General features: G+C 33.4%; 3 protein-coding genes across 4 annotated transcripts in view; 2 read left to right on the top strand and 1 right to left on the bottom strand.

The window, feature by feature from the left end:
* Nucleotides 1–16,783, top strand: part of LOC126853621 (protein unc-80 homolog) — a 129,354-nt gene that overhangs the window by 19,723 nt on the left and 92,848 nt on the right. The window contains exons 50-52 of one of the 2 annotated variants that reach the window (XM_050599473.1): nt 1,663–1,785; nt 3,486–3,634; nt 3,843–5,105. In XM_050599473.1, coding sequence (XP_050455430.1) covers nt 1,663–1,785; nt 3,486–3,634; nt 3,843–4,454 — 884 coding nt within the window. In that variant the 3' untranslated portion in view covers nt 4,455–5,105. Of the gene's footprint in view, nt 1–354; nt 368–1,662; nt 1,786–3,485; nt 3,635–3,842; nt 5,106–16,783 lie in introns of those variants that run through there. The other variant, XM_050599474.1, reaches the window with a different exon arrangement.
* Nucleotides 4,951–9,058, bottom strand: LOC126853674 (carboxypeptidase Q-like). The gene is made up of 7 exons (XM_050599645.1): nt 8,921–9,058; nt 8,078–8,438; nt 7,582–7,732; nt 7,242–7,491; nt 6,914–7,154; nt 5,626–5,808; nt 4,951–5,388 (listed from the first exon to the last, which is right to left on the bottom strand). The coding sequence occupies exons 2-7, from the start codon at nt 8,431–8,433 to the stop codon at nt 5,121–5,123; spliced, it is 1,449 nt and encodes a 482-aa protein (XP_050455602.1). The 5' UTR covers nt 8,434–8,438; nt 8,921–9,058; the 3' UTR covers nt 4,951–5,120.
* On the top strand, nt 9,852–10,974 carry LOC126853736 (E3 ubiquitin-protein ligase RNF181-like). Its single transcript, XM_050599766.1, has 2 exons — nt 9,852–10,359; nt 10,507–10,974. Exons 1-2 carry the CDS (start codon nt 10,054–10,056, stop codon nt 10,639–10,641), a joined length of 441 nt encoding a protein of 146 aa, XP_050455723.1. The 5' UTR covers nt 9,852–10,053; the 3' UTR covers nt 10,642–10,974.

Genomic DNA, 16,783 nt, shown 5'->3' with positions numbered 1-16,783 from the left:
CGAGCCATTGTCTATAGATCACTGCCAACGATTTCTCTCAGTGACGACGGTTGCTCTCTCCCTTTATTGCTCGTAGTTTTTCGCGCGGTTTGCATCGTCTTCACTTTCATTCCCCTTTATAGCGAGGCTTGCAACTTGAAGAGTTTAGCGTTTCATTTTCGTTTACGAACAAGAATTCCTTCTCGTCGACGGACGATTATATCGTTCTCCCTCTTCCATCTGAGAAAAGAATTCCTTTATTAATTGCATATATCATTTAAGACGTCATGTGTTTAAAAGGCATGAGAGTCATTTGCGTCTTTTTCATCGGTCGTATAATTGACACATTGATCATTACGTTGCTTCCATTGCTAGCTAGGGAACGGAGGTAAGCAGACCGATTCTAAAATCTCAATCAATTCTGACACGATCTATGATATATAAATATATATCCTGCTGATGTGTGTCCCTTTCACGCTTATCACTTTTTTCGTAATTTTGATCATATCTCAATCGCTCTTCCTATTTCTTCCGTCGCCCACCACGATCTTCGTCCACTTTTTCTACTTCCTAAATTCGCTACCGTGAAATGAGATTGGTAAAATAATTATTTAAAATCACATAATTTATTAATTTAAATAACAGTAAATAGAATATATAAAATAAAAAAAAGGTATATTGAAATGACCGAAATAAAAATAATAAATGATTCTTTTCAAAAAAGCAATCTTATTTCGCGGTGTTTTCTCTTAGAACACTGATATCTATTATCGTCTCCTCTATCACGTTTATACGCAGAATCATAAAGAACTTATTACATAGCAGTATTTAGACAATGGTAATGTCCAACAGTTGGTACCCTATTGATCGTTGCGTAGTCACTCTCTACTACGTAGTTGCTTCGATGTTCTATCGCTTTCTCATTTATTCGAGAGCACGAAACTAACTGTCGCTGTTCGTGTCTTTACAGTTAGCGTAACAACATCTATTAATATCGACAATTTCATATCAACACACTCAATTTTAATCTTTGTAACTCGAAGATACATTTAATTGATTGATGCAGACATCATCAAAATTCTCCATCTTGAAATTCTTTATCTTGCTATCGCTTATTCTGATAATCCTCTTATCACATGATATACACAAATACGATATATATTTGTTTCTGATCGAAGCAACATCGTACAGATATTTAGAAAAAATTTTATATACCTATCGTCAATACCTGTACATAGTATGTCGTCAAATTGGAATTCTCATTCACTGCAGCTATTTTTTACCGAATTAAATAACATTTTGAGATTAACGTATCGATATAAATAATTCATTTCCAGACTCGTATACATTATATGTTAAAGAACATCTACCGGAAAAAAAAAAACAAAGTTCATTGCAGAGTTCCATAAATAATTTTCATAAGCTTCTAAGTTTTAACTTTAGACGTCATTTTCAAATATAAAATGGCAAAATCGTCAAGACTACAGGTACATGACACTTCATCGCACCACAATTTACATCACAATTAATCGATGTTTCCAATTACTCTAACTCAAAAATGTGCAACATCGACGATGTACGATCGTGAGCAACATATTGGCGTGATTACTATATCGTGGTGTGGTCTCTGTCTTACTTGTTATCCTTCCCCTCATATTAGACGTTCGATGTGGCATGTTTCAGATAGATTCCAACCATCTTCTACTAGCGATGAACGTAACCATGTTAAGCTTCATCCTATCTTACCTCATCAAAAGGCGCCAAAGCTGCGCTTTGTCTCTTCCGTAGAGTTTAGAAACTCATCAGGTAAATCCCCCAATCCTTGCTTAGCTATACACGATATACTTTATTATCGTGTCCTTCTCAAGACCCTATTTTCTCCTTCCGACATGGTATGGTATTTAATTATATTATTGCAAAAATAGATGAATTGTACAAACTTATAAAAATTTTTTTTCTGAAGTGAAATTTCTAATTTTCATAATTTTAAAAATTTAAGAAATGTTTTGATTACATCTATCAAATGGTTGACTTTAAAGATTTTAAAATTTTTCAAAATTTATAGCTTTACAGAATATATATTTTCATATATTCTTTCCTTGACATTCACCTATTTTTCGTAATAACACTGACGTATGCATAACGTAATCCATTTTTTAATATCATTACTGCATTTTCTTATACAGATGATTTTGAACAGGAATTTACGCGAGAAAAATGCAAGATTGTAGAAAAAATTTCTTTCATTTTTTACATTTATCTTATTTGCATTAAATTCAATTATATTATATTATATATTTGCATAGCACAATTATTTTTAATCGATATATTAAACAAATCAGCCCATATTGATAATTACTTAGAAATTAAAATAAATAGAAACAGATTTGTAATTTAGATAATCCGCGCAAATTTACTTGGGCTATTGCATGAGGTAAAATATTATACATATCTTTATGAAATTTCATAAATTATGGTAAACTTCAAATATATTGTAGTTTATTAAAAAAGACAGCAAAACAATTTCACGCATTGCTATTTATATACATCATACATGTTTACATCTTTGTAGTTTATAACTAGAGTTTAACTTTTTTCAATTTTTTTCCAGAAAATAGAAGTTTGTTGCTAGAATGATCTAAAAAGAAAAACTCTTCAGCATTATGTGATAAACACTTTCGCATTTCTTTTTTTCAAATGTTATCAATTTTATGAATTTGCAAGATGCTTTTTAAACAATTCTTTTTGTATAATATCTGTTTATCAATATTTAATGGGCGTGTAACACTTGTTTATATGTAATTATATAAGTGATTTCTCCTGCCTTGCAATATATTCTCTCACATTGTTGCTTTCTTTGCATAAAAAGATATTAGAAACAATTGCTTCGTGTGTTTTGTTTACAAATACAATCTTGCATGCATGTAACAAATACATACACATGTTGTCTCTCTGTAGGAATATTAATATGTCTCAATCTTCAACATGCAATTCACATGCGGTATCATATTGTATTATACATGCAGGAGACATGTCGTGCCATCACAATATCAACGTTTGTAAAACGTTTTGTGCACAGTAATAATTTATAAACCGGTATATATCTAATTTTCAGCCGTGCATTTACGAGCAAGGAATATTTTATTTTTATAAAAAAAAATATAAATGATTTAGAGATTAAACAATCTCTTGATTGTTCAACAGGAATGCACCTTATAATTTTGAATTTTAAAATTTTTTTCGTTACAAAAATATTTTTCAAGAATATTTGAATTAAAAAATAACGTATATTTCTGTATATAATTTTATGAAAGAGATTTTATTAGATATAGTGTCACATTTTTCATCGAGCACAGGACGCGGGTATATAATGTATTCCCTGCGCGCTTCGCAAACAATCTGAAATTGTGAATACACTTTGAAAGAGGAGCATGAGTAGATGGAGCGTAGAGTAGAATCTCATAATAAGACGATAGACGCGACATGATCATCGACTATCCCGCCAGGAGAGACAGTGACGAGCCAACTAAGTCCGAGCAGTTTAATCGAAGACGGTTCTGGAGAATTCCGTACCGACAGGCCTCGCTTACAACGTTCTATGGGACAAAGCAAGAAGACCTTCCGCTTGAGAAAAAGTCGAAAGAGTCACATTGAGGTGACAAAATTTATATATTTTTTATGTAAAGATAGATGAGAGACTAGAATGAAATTATCCATTAAAAATATCGAAACACTCGCTTGTATATCTTTATATATTGTGTTACTAAATCTATTAACTTTACACAGACTGCTTATTTTACATTTTTTATAGATTGTTAAGCTTTAAATTTCTCTTCCTTAAAATATGCTATATTATTTTTCAGATGACTCAGACGAAATCCGAACAGCACGATGCGACTCTTGTCGAGGAAAGCACGAGTCAGTCGAAATCACCCGTGAAAACATCATTAGCGTCAGCAGTGGATCCGCCGTTGTCTAACATCCCATCCGATTCTTCATCCATTCGTTCTAGGCGAAGTCTATCTGTTCGCAAATCAGATGACAAATCAGGAGACAAAAGTATCAACGTACCAACGGACCAGCAGCAGCAATTTCACGCAGCGACTCATCAACATCATCATTGTCACTATTATCATCATCATTTGCATCCTCAAGTGTCGGATGTTTCCTGGGACGAAGACACGTCTAGCACTTCCGGATATCGTGAGTCGTACAGCATGCAACTCATGTCGTTAGACGGTACTAATCGATCAGCTCAGGCGCCGCCTTTAGCATCACCGGATCTCAACGATATGCCATCCACAAGTAGCACGACCACTAATTATATAGCTTTCGACGGCAGCTCCCCGGATTGTTCGATCAACAACGGCAGTGGAGGCGAGAAAACCGCTCTCTTAACTTCGAGTCAGATGACGACTTCCCAACATTCCTTATTGATGGTCTTTCCAAATCAAGACGAGGATACGTTAATATAAGCCGTAAAATATACATCTTTTGATTGAGACTGATAATTTAACAGAATCAACGAAGATCAAGATTTCTATTTTGGTTTTAAGAAATAGAGATAATTTGTAAAATGAGATGTTTAAATGTCGAAATTAATATGTGAAATATTATACATTCCATTTATCATTTCCATTCATTTTTTACTTTTTAATTCTTTTGTGACTAACGAGACTTATATGTCTTGTTGTTATTTGGCATAAAAATGTTTTAATGTAAATTTTAATGTAAATTTTAAATATCAATTATTTTACTCTATTGTAAATTGTGAACAATGTGAAGTATAATATATATGTAAATCCTCCAAAGAATATACCAAATGAAATTTTGTGAAGCATCTATATGCACTATTAATTATAATTTTGTATTATATAAGAAGTGGAGAGCTGATATATAATAAATTTTGAATTGATAATCTTTTAATAAACTCTTTAAAGGAGGAGATTAAATAAAAGATGATTGAAAAAATTTTGTTCATATGCATTGTATTTTGATTTTCTTTTAAATTTTAAACTGCATCATAGATTATTAATTATTTATATTTTACAATTGTATATATAGATATTTGAAATAAAAACGGTCTCTCTTTATAAACAATCCATCATAATCATGTACGCGTACACGTTAAGATAATTTTATTAAGATAATTCGGTGTAATTGTGCCGTGGTAAATCAACGCTGATATCTGCCAAAACGTATGATACCGCTGCAAATATAGCTGTATTCATATCCAGAGCTTCCGGATTTTCCACTAGCATCGTATCTGCATTCGTATGATGATAATAGAAGTACTTTTCGTTTTTCGTCCAGAGACTGGCACCCGGTACACCAGCTTTTATCCAGAAATCTATATCAGGCCCTTCGCAGGGGCTCTTCAATTTCATGTGACCCAACGGAGCCAACAATCTAAAAACGTGATAGATTTTATGCATTTGTGTTTCATAGTAAATAATTTTTACAAAAAATAATTTTATAATTTTTAAAAACTGATAGGCTTTAAAAATTTTGAATAATACTTTGAAGAGATTGGCGAAAAATTACTGGATTTATCTAAACCAAAAATCTAGATTGTAAGAAACAAACATCCAAACATTCGGAAGCAAAACGTGAAAATATTAGTATAGAATTTTTAAGGAAACTGACAGCATTATTCTCTGAAGTATACATTTAACTAGTTTATTTCCAGTGAATTGAAGGCCTTTAGGGAAGAATGTGCCCATGTCGGATTCCATTACAAATTGCAAATTTTCATTCTGCGCTGTGTGGTTTTGTATATATTGATGAGCTCCGTAAATGCCAAGTTCTTCACAGGTCCACATTATCATTCTGCGTAATATAAATATCTTATTATGTAACAAAATACTTATCCGTAATACAAAGTAAAATATTGTCCTTATCACTGTTTTTTATGATAAACAAGAGACAGGTAAAATATGGATATTCTTAAAGATATTGATAACATAAAGAAAATATAATTAGACAAAATCATGTTTTAGAAAATGAGCGTAATTTGTAAAAATAGCTTATTATGTAAAATACGTAATAGACAGTAAAAAATTGTCTTTATCACTGTTTTTATGATATACAATACGAGACAGATAAAATATGAATGTTCTTAAAAATATTGATGACATAAAGCAAGTGTCATTAGACAAAATCATGTTTTTGAAAGAAAGCGTAATTTATAAAAATAGCTCATTATGTAACGAAATACGTATCCGTAATAGATAGAAAAATTTTGTCTTTATCATTGTTTTTATGATAAACAATACGAGACATGTAAAATGGATGTTCTTAAAAATATTGATGACATAAAGAAAATATAATTAGACAAAATTGTAATGTGTTTTAAAAAGAGAGCGTAATATGTAAATATCTTTTTAAGTAACGAATACTTATGTCCGTAATAGACAGTAAAATATTGTCTTTATCATTTTTATGATAAACAATACAAGACAGATAAAATATGAATGTTCTTAAAAATATTGATGACATAAAGAAAATGTAATTAGACAAAATTATAATATATTTTAGAAAGAGAGAGCACATATCTTTCAAATATAAAATTCTTTTCTTATATCAAATCGTTAAACGGATTTTGAGGTCAGGGATATATTCGCATTTTATCTATTCATGATTTTGATTAGCATTGAATGAACTAATAGTCGCACGCATACGCCATATTCGTTTAAGTGCATGTATATTGCATACTAAAAATATATACTTCTACGTATTAAAAAAAAAAAAGAAAATTAATCTTTCTCTAAAAAGATTTCCTGCCCATTTTGCATAGAAAAGAGTAAATATATTCGAAAGATATATCTCTTCTAAAACACTTTAATTTTGTTCAAAAACATTTTTGTGATATTATCGAATTTTGAAAATATTTGTTCCGCTTTATGTGCGTTTCACCTTGTGTATTTCAAATTACCTTATCGTCCTTCGAGCTTTCATGCCGAGATGTTTTAATAATTTTAGAGCATTCCAAGATATAAAACTGCCGCCTCCATCGTCCATTGCACCTTGTCCAACATCCCAACTGTCTATGTGACCAGAAACAACGACTGTTTTTTCAGGATTAACTGAGCCGGATATATCCGCTACAACGTTGCGTGACTGCGTATCATTATATCTTTTTGCTTCCATTTTCAAATTTATTACTATCTCATCACCTAGATAAAAAATTAAAAATAATAGTTTATAATTTATTGTGTTACGTACATCAGTTGTCAAAAATTAAAAAACTTTTTTCCCGTTACCTCGATCCGCCATTCTTCGTAAAAGACTCGCGTCTTCGATAGTTATGCAAGCAGCTGGGATTTTAGTAACATTCTCTCCGTAATTCATCACACCGGTATGCGGAGTGTACAAAGAATATGGTGTTACGGATCGGATTAAGACAGCCACTGCTCCCAATTCTGCGGCCTTTGTGGCACCCGAACTTCGATATTGCACGGTTTTCTCGTACGAGACAAATTTTTCATTGTACACGACAATTTTCCCTGGAACCTAATAACCGAATATCATTGCGCATTATAATCGCATATATTTGTAAAAATACGTATATGTGTATCGTCTCTTCTTATTTATTCAATCTACCTCTTTCGCTCTTTCTTTAAGTTCTGCAAAACTATCCACTACCACAGCATTAGCAGTTATACCTTCTTCTGGAGTACCAACACTGAAACCTAGCCCTAATAATGCCAAATTTTTTTGCCTTGGTTTTAATAGAGTCGCGGATTCTGAACCCCTGTAAATTTATTATAATAGTCATATTTTTTTCTTGATATTATTTTGAGGTAATTAAAGTATTATACGGGGAATTTGGTTCTGCGTAATGAAAAATATCAAAATGGCAAATATGAGTTTAAATGCATTACTTGAGGCACACAAACAAATACACATACATATATAATATTATATAGAAAATTTATTTTTTTTTTTTTTTAATTATTTAAGTAGTTTATAATATTGTATTAATATTGTAAAAAAAATTAAAAATTTTTATCAAATCGTACTGCAAAAAAATATAAATCTAGAAAATGTACTCATTTTCGAGATTTTAAACGGGGTATACCCATTTAAAATTTTGTACCTGACCCAACGTGGTATAACAGCTGGTTCACCGTGTACATTATCCAAATCTAAACTAATCGATTTGTTGAGTACATAATCGATAGCATCCTCGAGTGTTTGGGTACCACTAAACCTTGGACCAAATTTGTCAACAAAATTCGCCAAATCTTGCCATGTATTTCCTTTGAAAGAACCTCGCGTAGCCTCATAGATTATATTTTTCACTATTGGCGCGTAAGAGTCTATTTCTTCGATTAAGGACTTCGGCAAATGACAATGATGAGGATTATGTTTTTTCTCGATAACACTTGACAGTATCATTGTCCGGATGCACAGCAGCCAGACAAAGATAATTATTTTTTCCGTGCACCACATTTTTACTGAAATTTGATTTTTTTGTGCAATAAATACCATGCTCAATTATACATATAAAAATTAAAAATTAACAATGTAAACATAAAAATTAAAAAATTTTAATTTTTGCATATCTCTGTCTTTTTTATATAGCCTTCAAATTAAATATAGTTATATTTAAAATTTGATTCATTTTTTTCAAATACATTATGTCATATGTCATTGACAAAATAAAAATATAATCAAAAAATTAAAAATAATGTTCATATAGAAAATTGAGTTTAATCACTCTCGGAGCAATCAAATCTTTTTTTACTTGAAAACGCTATAAATTTTGTTGCGTGATTTTTGTTTTTTAAACTCGTCTTTATGTTACGAATATCCGTTAATTGCGCCGTTAAAAGCGCAATTCCTTGCGCTTTTTTTAATTATTGTTTATTATCTTTGGAGTCTTTTAATTAATTTTTTATTTAAATTTATAAATTAATTTTTAATAAAGTATTCTTACCGTGATATGTCCCTCAATATGTACGTAACGTGAAAATCACACTCTCATAATAAAATATTGTACGAAGAAAAGTGTGTTCTCTCTCCGCGCAACGTAAAATGATACTGATTCATCAACGTCTGAATGGGTTCTAATGATTGCTCGAGCAAGTTGCTGAATATATATATATATATATACATATATATATATATATATATATATATATATATATATATATATATATATAAAGCAGATAAAACAGATTCCATAAATATCTTCATAACGAAAATTGTGGAATCATACTTCATTTATTGAATGAAATCAAATACAAAATTTTGAAACATATTTGACGCCTAAATAGTATAACCTTAGTGTAATTAATAATTGTATTGTGTCCGTAAATATATAAATTAACAAAATTAATTTTGATTTATGTAAATTTATATAAATATGTGTGTGTGTGAGTAAAGCAATATTAATATTCATTTTAATATCTTATAGATTAAGCTTAAAGTATAGCCAGTTTTTTAAATAAGCTTTATCGAATAATATATTAAACTGAGAATTTTATAAATTTTTAGAATTTCAATAGAGTTTTAACACGTATTATCAGGTGATTTTGTATAAAGTAAGAATCGCAAAAAAGTATTCTTCTGTGAAAAGTTACTTTATCAGACTATGGTTATAACGATTGCCACACAAAAGTAGCAATAAAAAATGTTTTATCTTTCTAATAGTTAAAATTATATTCTCTCTTTCCTTAGACACATAAATATATTTTATAAACAAGTTTTAATATCTGCAAATTCAAAATACAAAACTAACGTTGATTTATCTTACGATTAATATTGACTTATATAGAGTTCGATGTAGTTGCAGTAATTTCCGCTTCACAATGTTTAGTTTGAACGAAGTCTTTCTAACATATTCGTAATTTCTGCTCCAAACTGTGACTGTTCGTTCTCAGTATGACTTGAGGTTTTTGACAGATTGTTGCGTATAACGTGATAGTTGTACAATAATACAAACACATCCGTAAAGTGAAGGCTGCAAACATCAAAGATAAAAGAAGTTATCATTTATTACGATAAAAGTGAATGCTATTGAGTTTGTAGTTTCACGTGCAAAGTAGGTTTTATTGCAATTTCGACGATATGTCCAATTATTTCGAGGAAATGGGTTGGACGCCCTTAGATGACGGACAAGCGCCGAATCACCTGATTCAAATGGCACGTTTTTTGCGAGATTCTGGCATGTGGGAATTACTCGGAGAAGACACAAAACTTCCACCGCCAGCGTCAAAAAATGCAGTGGAAACTTTACCGGAGATTAAGATTGAATCCAGTGAAACTAAACAGTGTCCAGTTTGCTTGAAAGAATTCGAGGCGAACGATAAAGCGAAATCGATGCCTTGTCATCACGTGTTTCATCATCAATGTATCGTACCCTGGTTAGAAAAGGTATGAGTTTCGTTGATATAAGAATAGCTAACATATAAAAAGACAATTGTGTATTATGTAAAATAAAAAAATTTAATACATTTAATTTATAAATATAAGTGTTTATTGTATATATCGTTTTATTTTAAAAATTATGTAAATTTTCAGACCAATTCGTGTCCACTCTGCCGATACGAATTGCCGACAGACGATGAAGAATATGAAATGTACAGGAAAGAGAAGAAGCGAGCGGTAGAGAGGGAGAAAGACTTGGAATCTCTACATAATTCTATGTTTACGTAGGAAATATATTATATAACTTTTTAAAGAAAAATTATCTTGTATATTCTATAAGTTGTCACTACATTCAAAATATCATTCATCACAACAAGCGCCTTGTATTACTGGTAGTTGGGAAAGTAGATAAAAATGTCAACAGTCACGCTCAATGTACATTTGTATATTAAAAATAGTTATACTTACCGTTTATTAATATAAAGAAAATGTTTTATAATTACGAAAATGTATAAAGAAACATATAATGTATAATAAAATTATATTAATATGTAATATAATTACATTCATTTGTAATATGTGAAATAATGTTGATTGAATAAAGAGACATGAATTATTAATAGGAAATAATGTTTATTATACAGTGTACATATTTATTAACTTCATTTATTTTATTTCTGTTATAAATTTTATATTAATAATTGTATTATGCTTTTTTTTTGCCGAGCGACGAATGCCTTGATCAGTGTGCGCTTAGACTATAACAATCTCCGTAAAAAGTATAGAAACTTCTGATTTTTATTTTGTTCGTTTGTTTTATTCTTTTATTCCTCTTTCACTCCCTCTCTCCGGTTTCTCCATCCTCTTTCGCACTCTTTCTCGCTTACTCTCTCTCTCTCTCTCTCTCTCTCTCTCTCTCTCTCTCTCTCTCTCTCGCTCTCGCTCTGTATCTCTCTCTCACCGTAACGCGATCGCTATCATATGAACCATACCACCAAAGAGAATTGCCAAAATATGTTGCGCTGAAAACGGCATAATCGTTCGGCATATACAAATAATAGTACTGTCGAAGTTAAAGTAATTGGCGGTTTATTCATTATCTCTTTTTTTTTTTTCACTCTCGTGTCGGTGACGTCCGAAAAAAATGACACACCGCCGCCATCGCGCCTACGTGGACACGATCCTTTCGTAGTTTCCCTGCCCCCTCCCCTCGCCCTTTCCCATCCCTTTCCCCCCCGTCGCAATATTTCACCCTAGGGGGGATTAGTATCTGTTATCAATTATTTATATATAATATGCGTAATAATATAAATAATGTCGTTAATATATACCTATGATGATTACCGTTTCTTTAATGATAAACTATCTGAATGGTACACTTCTCTGCTAATGGCCATGTCCGTAATAGCTAGTTATGTAATCTGTATGCGAGCTTCAAGTGTGTGTGTGTGTGTGTATGTGTGGGGGTGTGTGTGGATGTGTGTGTGTGTGTATGGGATAAGGTACGTCGTACAGAGAACTTTCGGCTCGGCGTTCGCGTTAAGACAAAAATGAACGGAGGAACAGATCATCAAATTTACGTTTCGAATACGGGAACACGTCCGTGGCGCGAAAATATGCGAACGTCGGGAAACGTCTCCTTTTTCGTCCTTTTCTCGATACTGGTCAAGTTCGACATTATGATATTTTACTTCGAGAGAATTTGCCTTGATTCGATATCGCCACGAAAAATATGTCCACGAGAGAAACGAAATCTAACTAAAGTAATGCGATAGTGTAAAATGTCTTTAAATATACAAGGGAGAGAGATTTGGGTAACTCGAGATAAATTGTGCTAAGCGTTTCTCGTAGATACTTGACCATTTCGTGTTCTGTAATTTTTGAGACGAGATGCGCGTATCCGCGACGTTCGCTAAAAAATGCTAGTCCTTTATATACGTCCCCGTGATTTATCTTGATATAGAAATGTGTACGACGTTAATTCATGTCACTTAGACTTTTCTCGTCGAACGCGTGGGTTACTCCATTTTCTCGCTTGCATCAAATGTATGTATCTAGCTTCCTAACGTAAGTGTTAAGTGTAATTACTTTTATTTATATATATCTATATATATATATATATATATATATATATATATATATATATATATACTGCATTAGCTTCTTCTCCTCGTTATAATAATCATTCCATAATAATCATAATCAATAACCATAATAATAGCAATAATAATAATATTAACCATCATCACCGTCGCGATCATAAGTCTCGATGATGCTGTTAATCGTTCGTCCATATTGATATATTATATATTATATTTTATATTACACGTTCCTTATGAAAATAATAATTCAAAATGGCATATCTTCCGTTCGCGCGCTATTCCCATCCCTGCGTCGCGCCCCTCGCCCACCATGGGATGGCGATCCCTCACCCCCTCCTCTCTCTCTCTCGCCCTCGACATTGGAGTGACTTTTATAAATAACTATTTATTTTTTTACACTCGTCGGCGGAACTTCTCGAACGTTCGCTGAGTCGTGAGAATAATATATTGTAACTTTGCTTCGTTCATCACGATTCTTATCGTGCCGCACGCGCGATGAAAAGTTCCGCCGACGAAAGCCTCAGACAAGCTTCGGAGATTCCGGTCCAACACAAGTCTTCCTTTCGCTCCTCATTACGCAAGTACACTTTGTTTTCACATATATTTGCGCACGCGATATTATCCGCCATGTAGATGTCATAGGTCGTTCTATCGATGCTATCGATACTGCAGTATAAATCGTTGACGCAGCAATATGTTCTCTATATGCAAATTCCTCTATTAATTTACTTTACATACGTGTGATATTCGTATTCTTGCGTTTAATTATTTTCTAGGCTCATTTCTGCGCTTTCATGATTTTATGCGCAAACAATTGCATAAACGACATACTGCTGATATTTTGCATTAGTGTAATTTATAATAACAATATATTGTTCCTGTTTTATTACAGAGCAAGCAGCTGATGTATTGATAACCATTATCGACATATGTAATTCAGCAGCATCGACAGCATCGCAATCGACGAAGGAACGTTTGATACAATATCTCTCGCTTCTCCGAAACAATCGCGAGCCGTCATACGTTCATTCGATGCTTCTCTCTCCTCTTTACTCTCTAAACGCAAACACATACCACTTGTAATATTATTATCACGCGTCGTCTTATTGTTCCGCGCACCTCTCTAAGCTCAACACGCTGATATGCTAATAAATGCTCTGTCGCATCTCTACCGATATTATCGATTATTTTTCATCTACATGGCATCGATGATTTGCCCTCTCGGCATACGCTCGCAATCAGAATCGAATTCATTATGTTTTATAAATGAGTTGTCGCTTTTCTTTCAACCTATGCACAGATTTTATTATAAAGTTCACTAAATTCTTTTATGTTTAGGATCCAGATGGATCCTAGCAGTGTCGTTCCTTAATTATCACGAATAAGTAATTACAATAATCGCCATTAGCTGGTGACATCAGTAATATAGTGGCAATAACGACAGTTGTACTAATATAATAATAATAATAATAATAATAAAACAATAATAATTATCTTAATAATATAGTAATAAATCAACCATCTCTCATCGAAATTCAATCGATAAATTTTGCACATTTGCTTATAACGCATGATTGTGTTATAAATGTTAATATTGTTCCACAATAAACATAATTATTGTAATGCTGCCTTCCTAGCTAAAAGTAAACAAAAAAAAATCTATTATAAACCTATCGTTTTACAGCAAAACATATCATCGTCTCGAAATAGAAAATTAATGTTTAGCTGTATATTTAAAACTTATAAATATAGCGTATTTTTATACTCGTCGAAAAAATATTAAAACAATCGAACAAAAAAATAGAACAAAAATATTCCTACTAAGTAGTCAGTTAAACTATTAATGCACATCCCCTGCATTGTTATCAGCAAGATCCATTCTTAAACAGTAGAAATAAAAAAGATCCGACTTGAATCTAATTTGGGAACGAAGCTAAATACAATCTCATCATTTTTTCTCCATTCTCTCTCTCTCTCTCTCTCTCTCTCTCTCTCTTTCTCTCGCTCTCTCCGTCTCTCACACCGTCTCACGCCTTTCGTTCCGTTTCGTCATCATAAAAATGCGAGCATAGCGATCGTCAATTAATATGCGACGGTCTCTTTCGTTCCGAGGGTCATACCTGCGAGGGCGAGATTAATTAAGTGAAGGGGAAAAGGGGCGAAGCTCCTTCCATTACATCAAACGCCCGGCTTGCTGCGAACGTCTTATTATTTTCATGCACTATTATAGTTAGTATTTCCGCTATATAGGACATTATGTGTGCACCGGCATGTACGTACACCCTGTGCTATGTTGCAGTTCCTCTATGTACAGATATCTTCCTCCGACGCGTTGCGGCGAGTGTCATGGTGCGCTCTCAGGATCACCGACAGACGATTCCTCGCTTTCCCCTCTCCCCACTCCCCCCCCTCCCCCCTCCTCCTTCGTCACTCTCTCTCTCTTCGATTTTAATTGTAATCCGAAGAGAAAAGCGTTTGTCGTCCAAGTATTTATAAGATCGTCATTAATCGCTCTCGGCGATCCTGACCCGCCCCGAGAGTCGCCCCGGTCTGGTCGGGGAAAAACTCACATTATATATCGGTGTTTGATTATACTACGCAACGTTCTCTCGGGTCCGGAGCGCGGAAAGCGCGAACCCGGAACCGCCGATTACAAAATTTTATTGTATGCCACGCCGAAATCAACAATAAAACTGATTTCACCTCTTACGACCTGTATAATATCTTCCTCCCTCAAGGCTCGAGAATACTTGTCATGTCGCGCTCAAGTAATGTGTGTATATGTGTGTAAATGAGCGTGTATGTATGGAGTTATGCGCGTATCTGTTTTTTATCAAGTTTACATTAAGTTCGTATTATGCGTGTATATTCGTCTTTATGTTATATTCTCGCGCGCGTATGCTTCTTTTATATATATATATATATATATATATATATATATATATATATATATATATATTTCGATTCTCATCCGCGCCTGTCTCGATCGCGCGTCGACCTTCGCAAAATTCGCCTCCCTAATATTCAATATGTAAAAATATACAGGTTAAGGTTATAGTCGCAAGTACATTTAAAAAATTCTACACTTTTTAGCCTCGAGTACGGGATGCAGTCGGATCGTCCTCAGAATAATCTACGGCGGTCGAAAACAAATTCACAAGTCCGAGAACGCAAGTGAAACGCCATGCTCGACGTGATCGATCGGACATGCCGTGTCTTCGAAGAGGGTGCGTAGCAGGCTAATAATTAGCGATTTGCGAAACGCTTCTTTCTCCACTGTTAACGGTGAAGAACGGAAAGGACGTTACACAATAACAGATCGCATCGAACGGATATCAATATACGTCACGTCATTCGCGTATCGATTTTCATTCTCTTTTACGTAGTGATAAAACACCGACGCACTCCTTTTTCGCACCGACCGCCGCACGATATATTAACACTTTGCACTTTCGTAAGGACACCTAAACTTTATATAGTTAGCAATTAAGATTTGCTCGCGCGCAGCCGTGTCTATATCATGTCCAATACAATCGATCGTTTTTTTTTTTCGAACGGACTCAGAAACGACGTGTCCTGACTAGAGATCACTAGAAATTCCGCGCGCTCTTCCTTCCATCTCCCCCCACCCCCCACCCCAATACCTTAATCTGACTAGATCCGTAGACTTTTATTAAGTCATAATTGCACTGTTTCCGAAATTCCTGCAAAAGCGAGCGTTAAAAGTCAGTCTCGCGATGCGCGTGATGCGCGCACCGCGCGTGATTTCATATGATTAGACTTATATCGTCTCCTAATGAACGACAATTGCCGGGCCGATCGTTATCGAGCGCGGCGGCGTGATCCGTCAACAACGATGAACGCGTGCAAGGAATCGTTTTACATTATGCTCGCGTTTTGTCTGCTTTGCGTCCTGAAAACGGTTCATCCATCAATGTAATCGAGAATAATTTGAAAAAATGAAAAATAAATGATCGAGAAAAAGTTGAAAAGTAAAAAATAATTTAAGAGTCAAGAAAAATCTAAAATATCAATTAATGCAAACGAAGTTTGACAGCTGAATTTAACAGACTCGCACATCTCTAAAATAGACATTGAACACAATTTCACCATTTGAGGTATAGAAATTGACAATTAATTGAACGTATAATATTTTATTTACTCGGATTTCTCTCCCTCTCTGCAATTAAAATTTTTTGATACATTTTTTTTTTTTTTTTTTCAAAAGAATGCTCACGTGAATGAATAAACCATTTTCTGGAGCGATTAACGATATTCGAGAAATACTACTCTCGCCTGTGGACGGTACAATTTGGGCTTTAAACGAT

This window comes from Cataglyphis hispanica, chromosome 12 (assembly GCF_021464435.1).
Source record: "Cataglyphis hispanica isolate Lineage 1 chromosome 12, ULB_Chis1_1.0, whole genome shotgun sequence".
Classification (NCBI taxonomy): domain Eukaryota; kingdom Metazoa; phylum Arthropoda; class Insecta; order Hymenoptera; family Formicidae; genus Cataglyphis; species Cataglyphis hispanica.
Note: the sequence above shows the minus strand (reverse complement) of the source record. Positions and strands in the feature narration are given on the sequence as shown.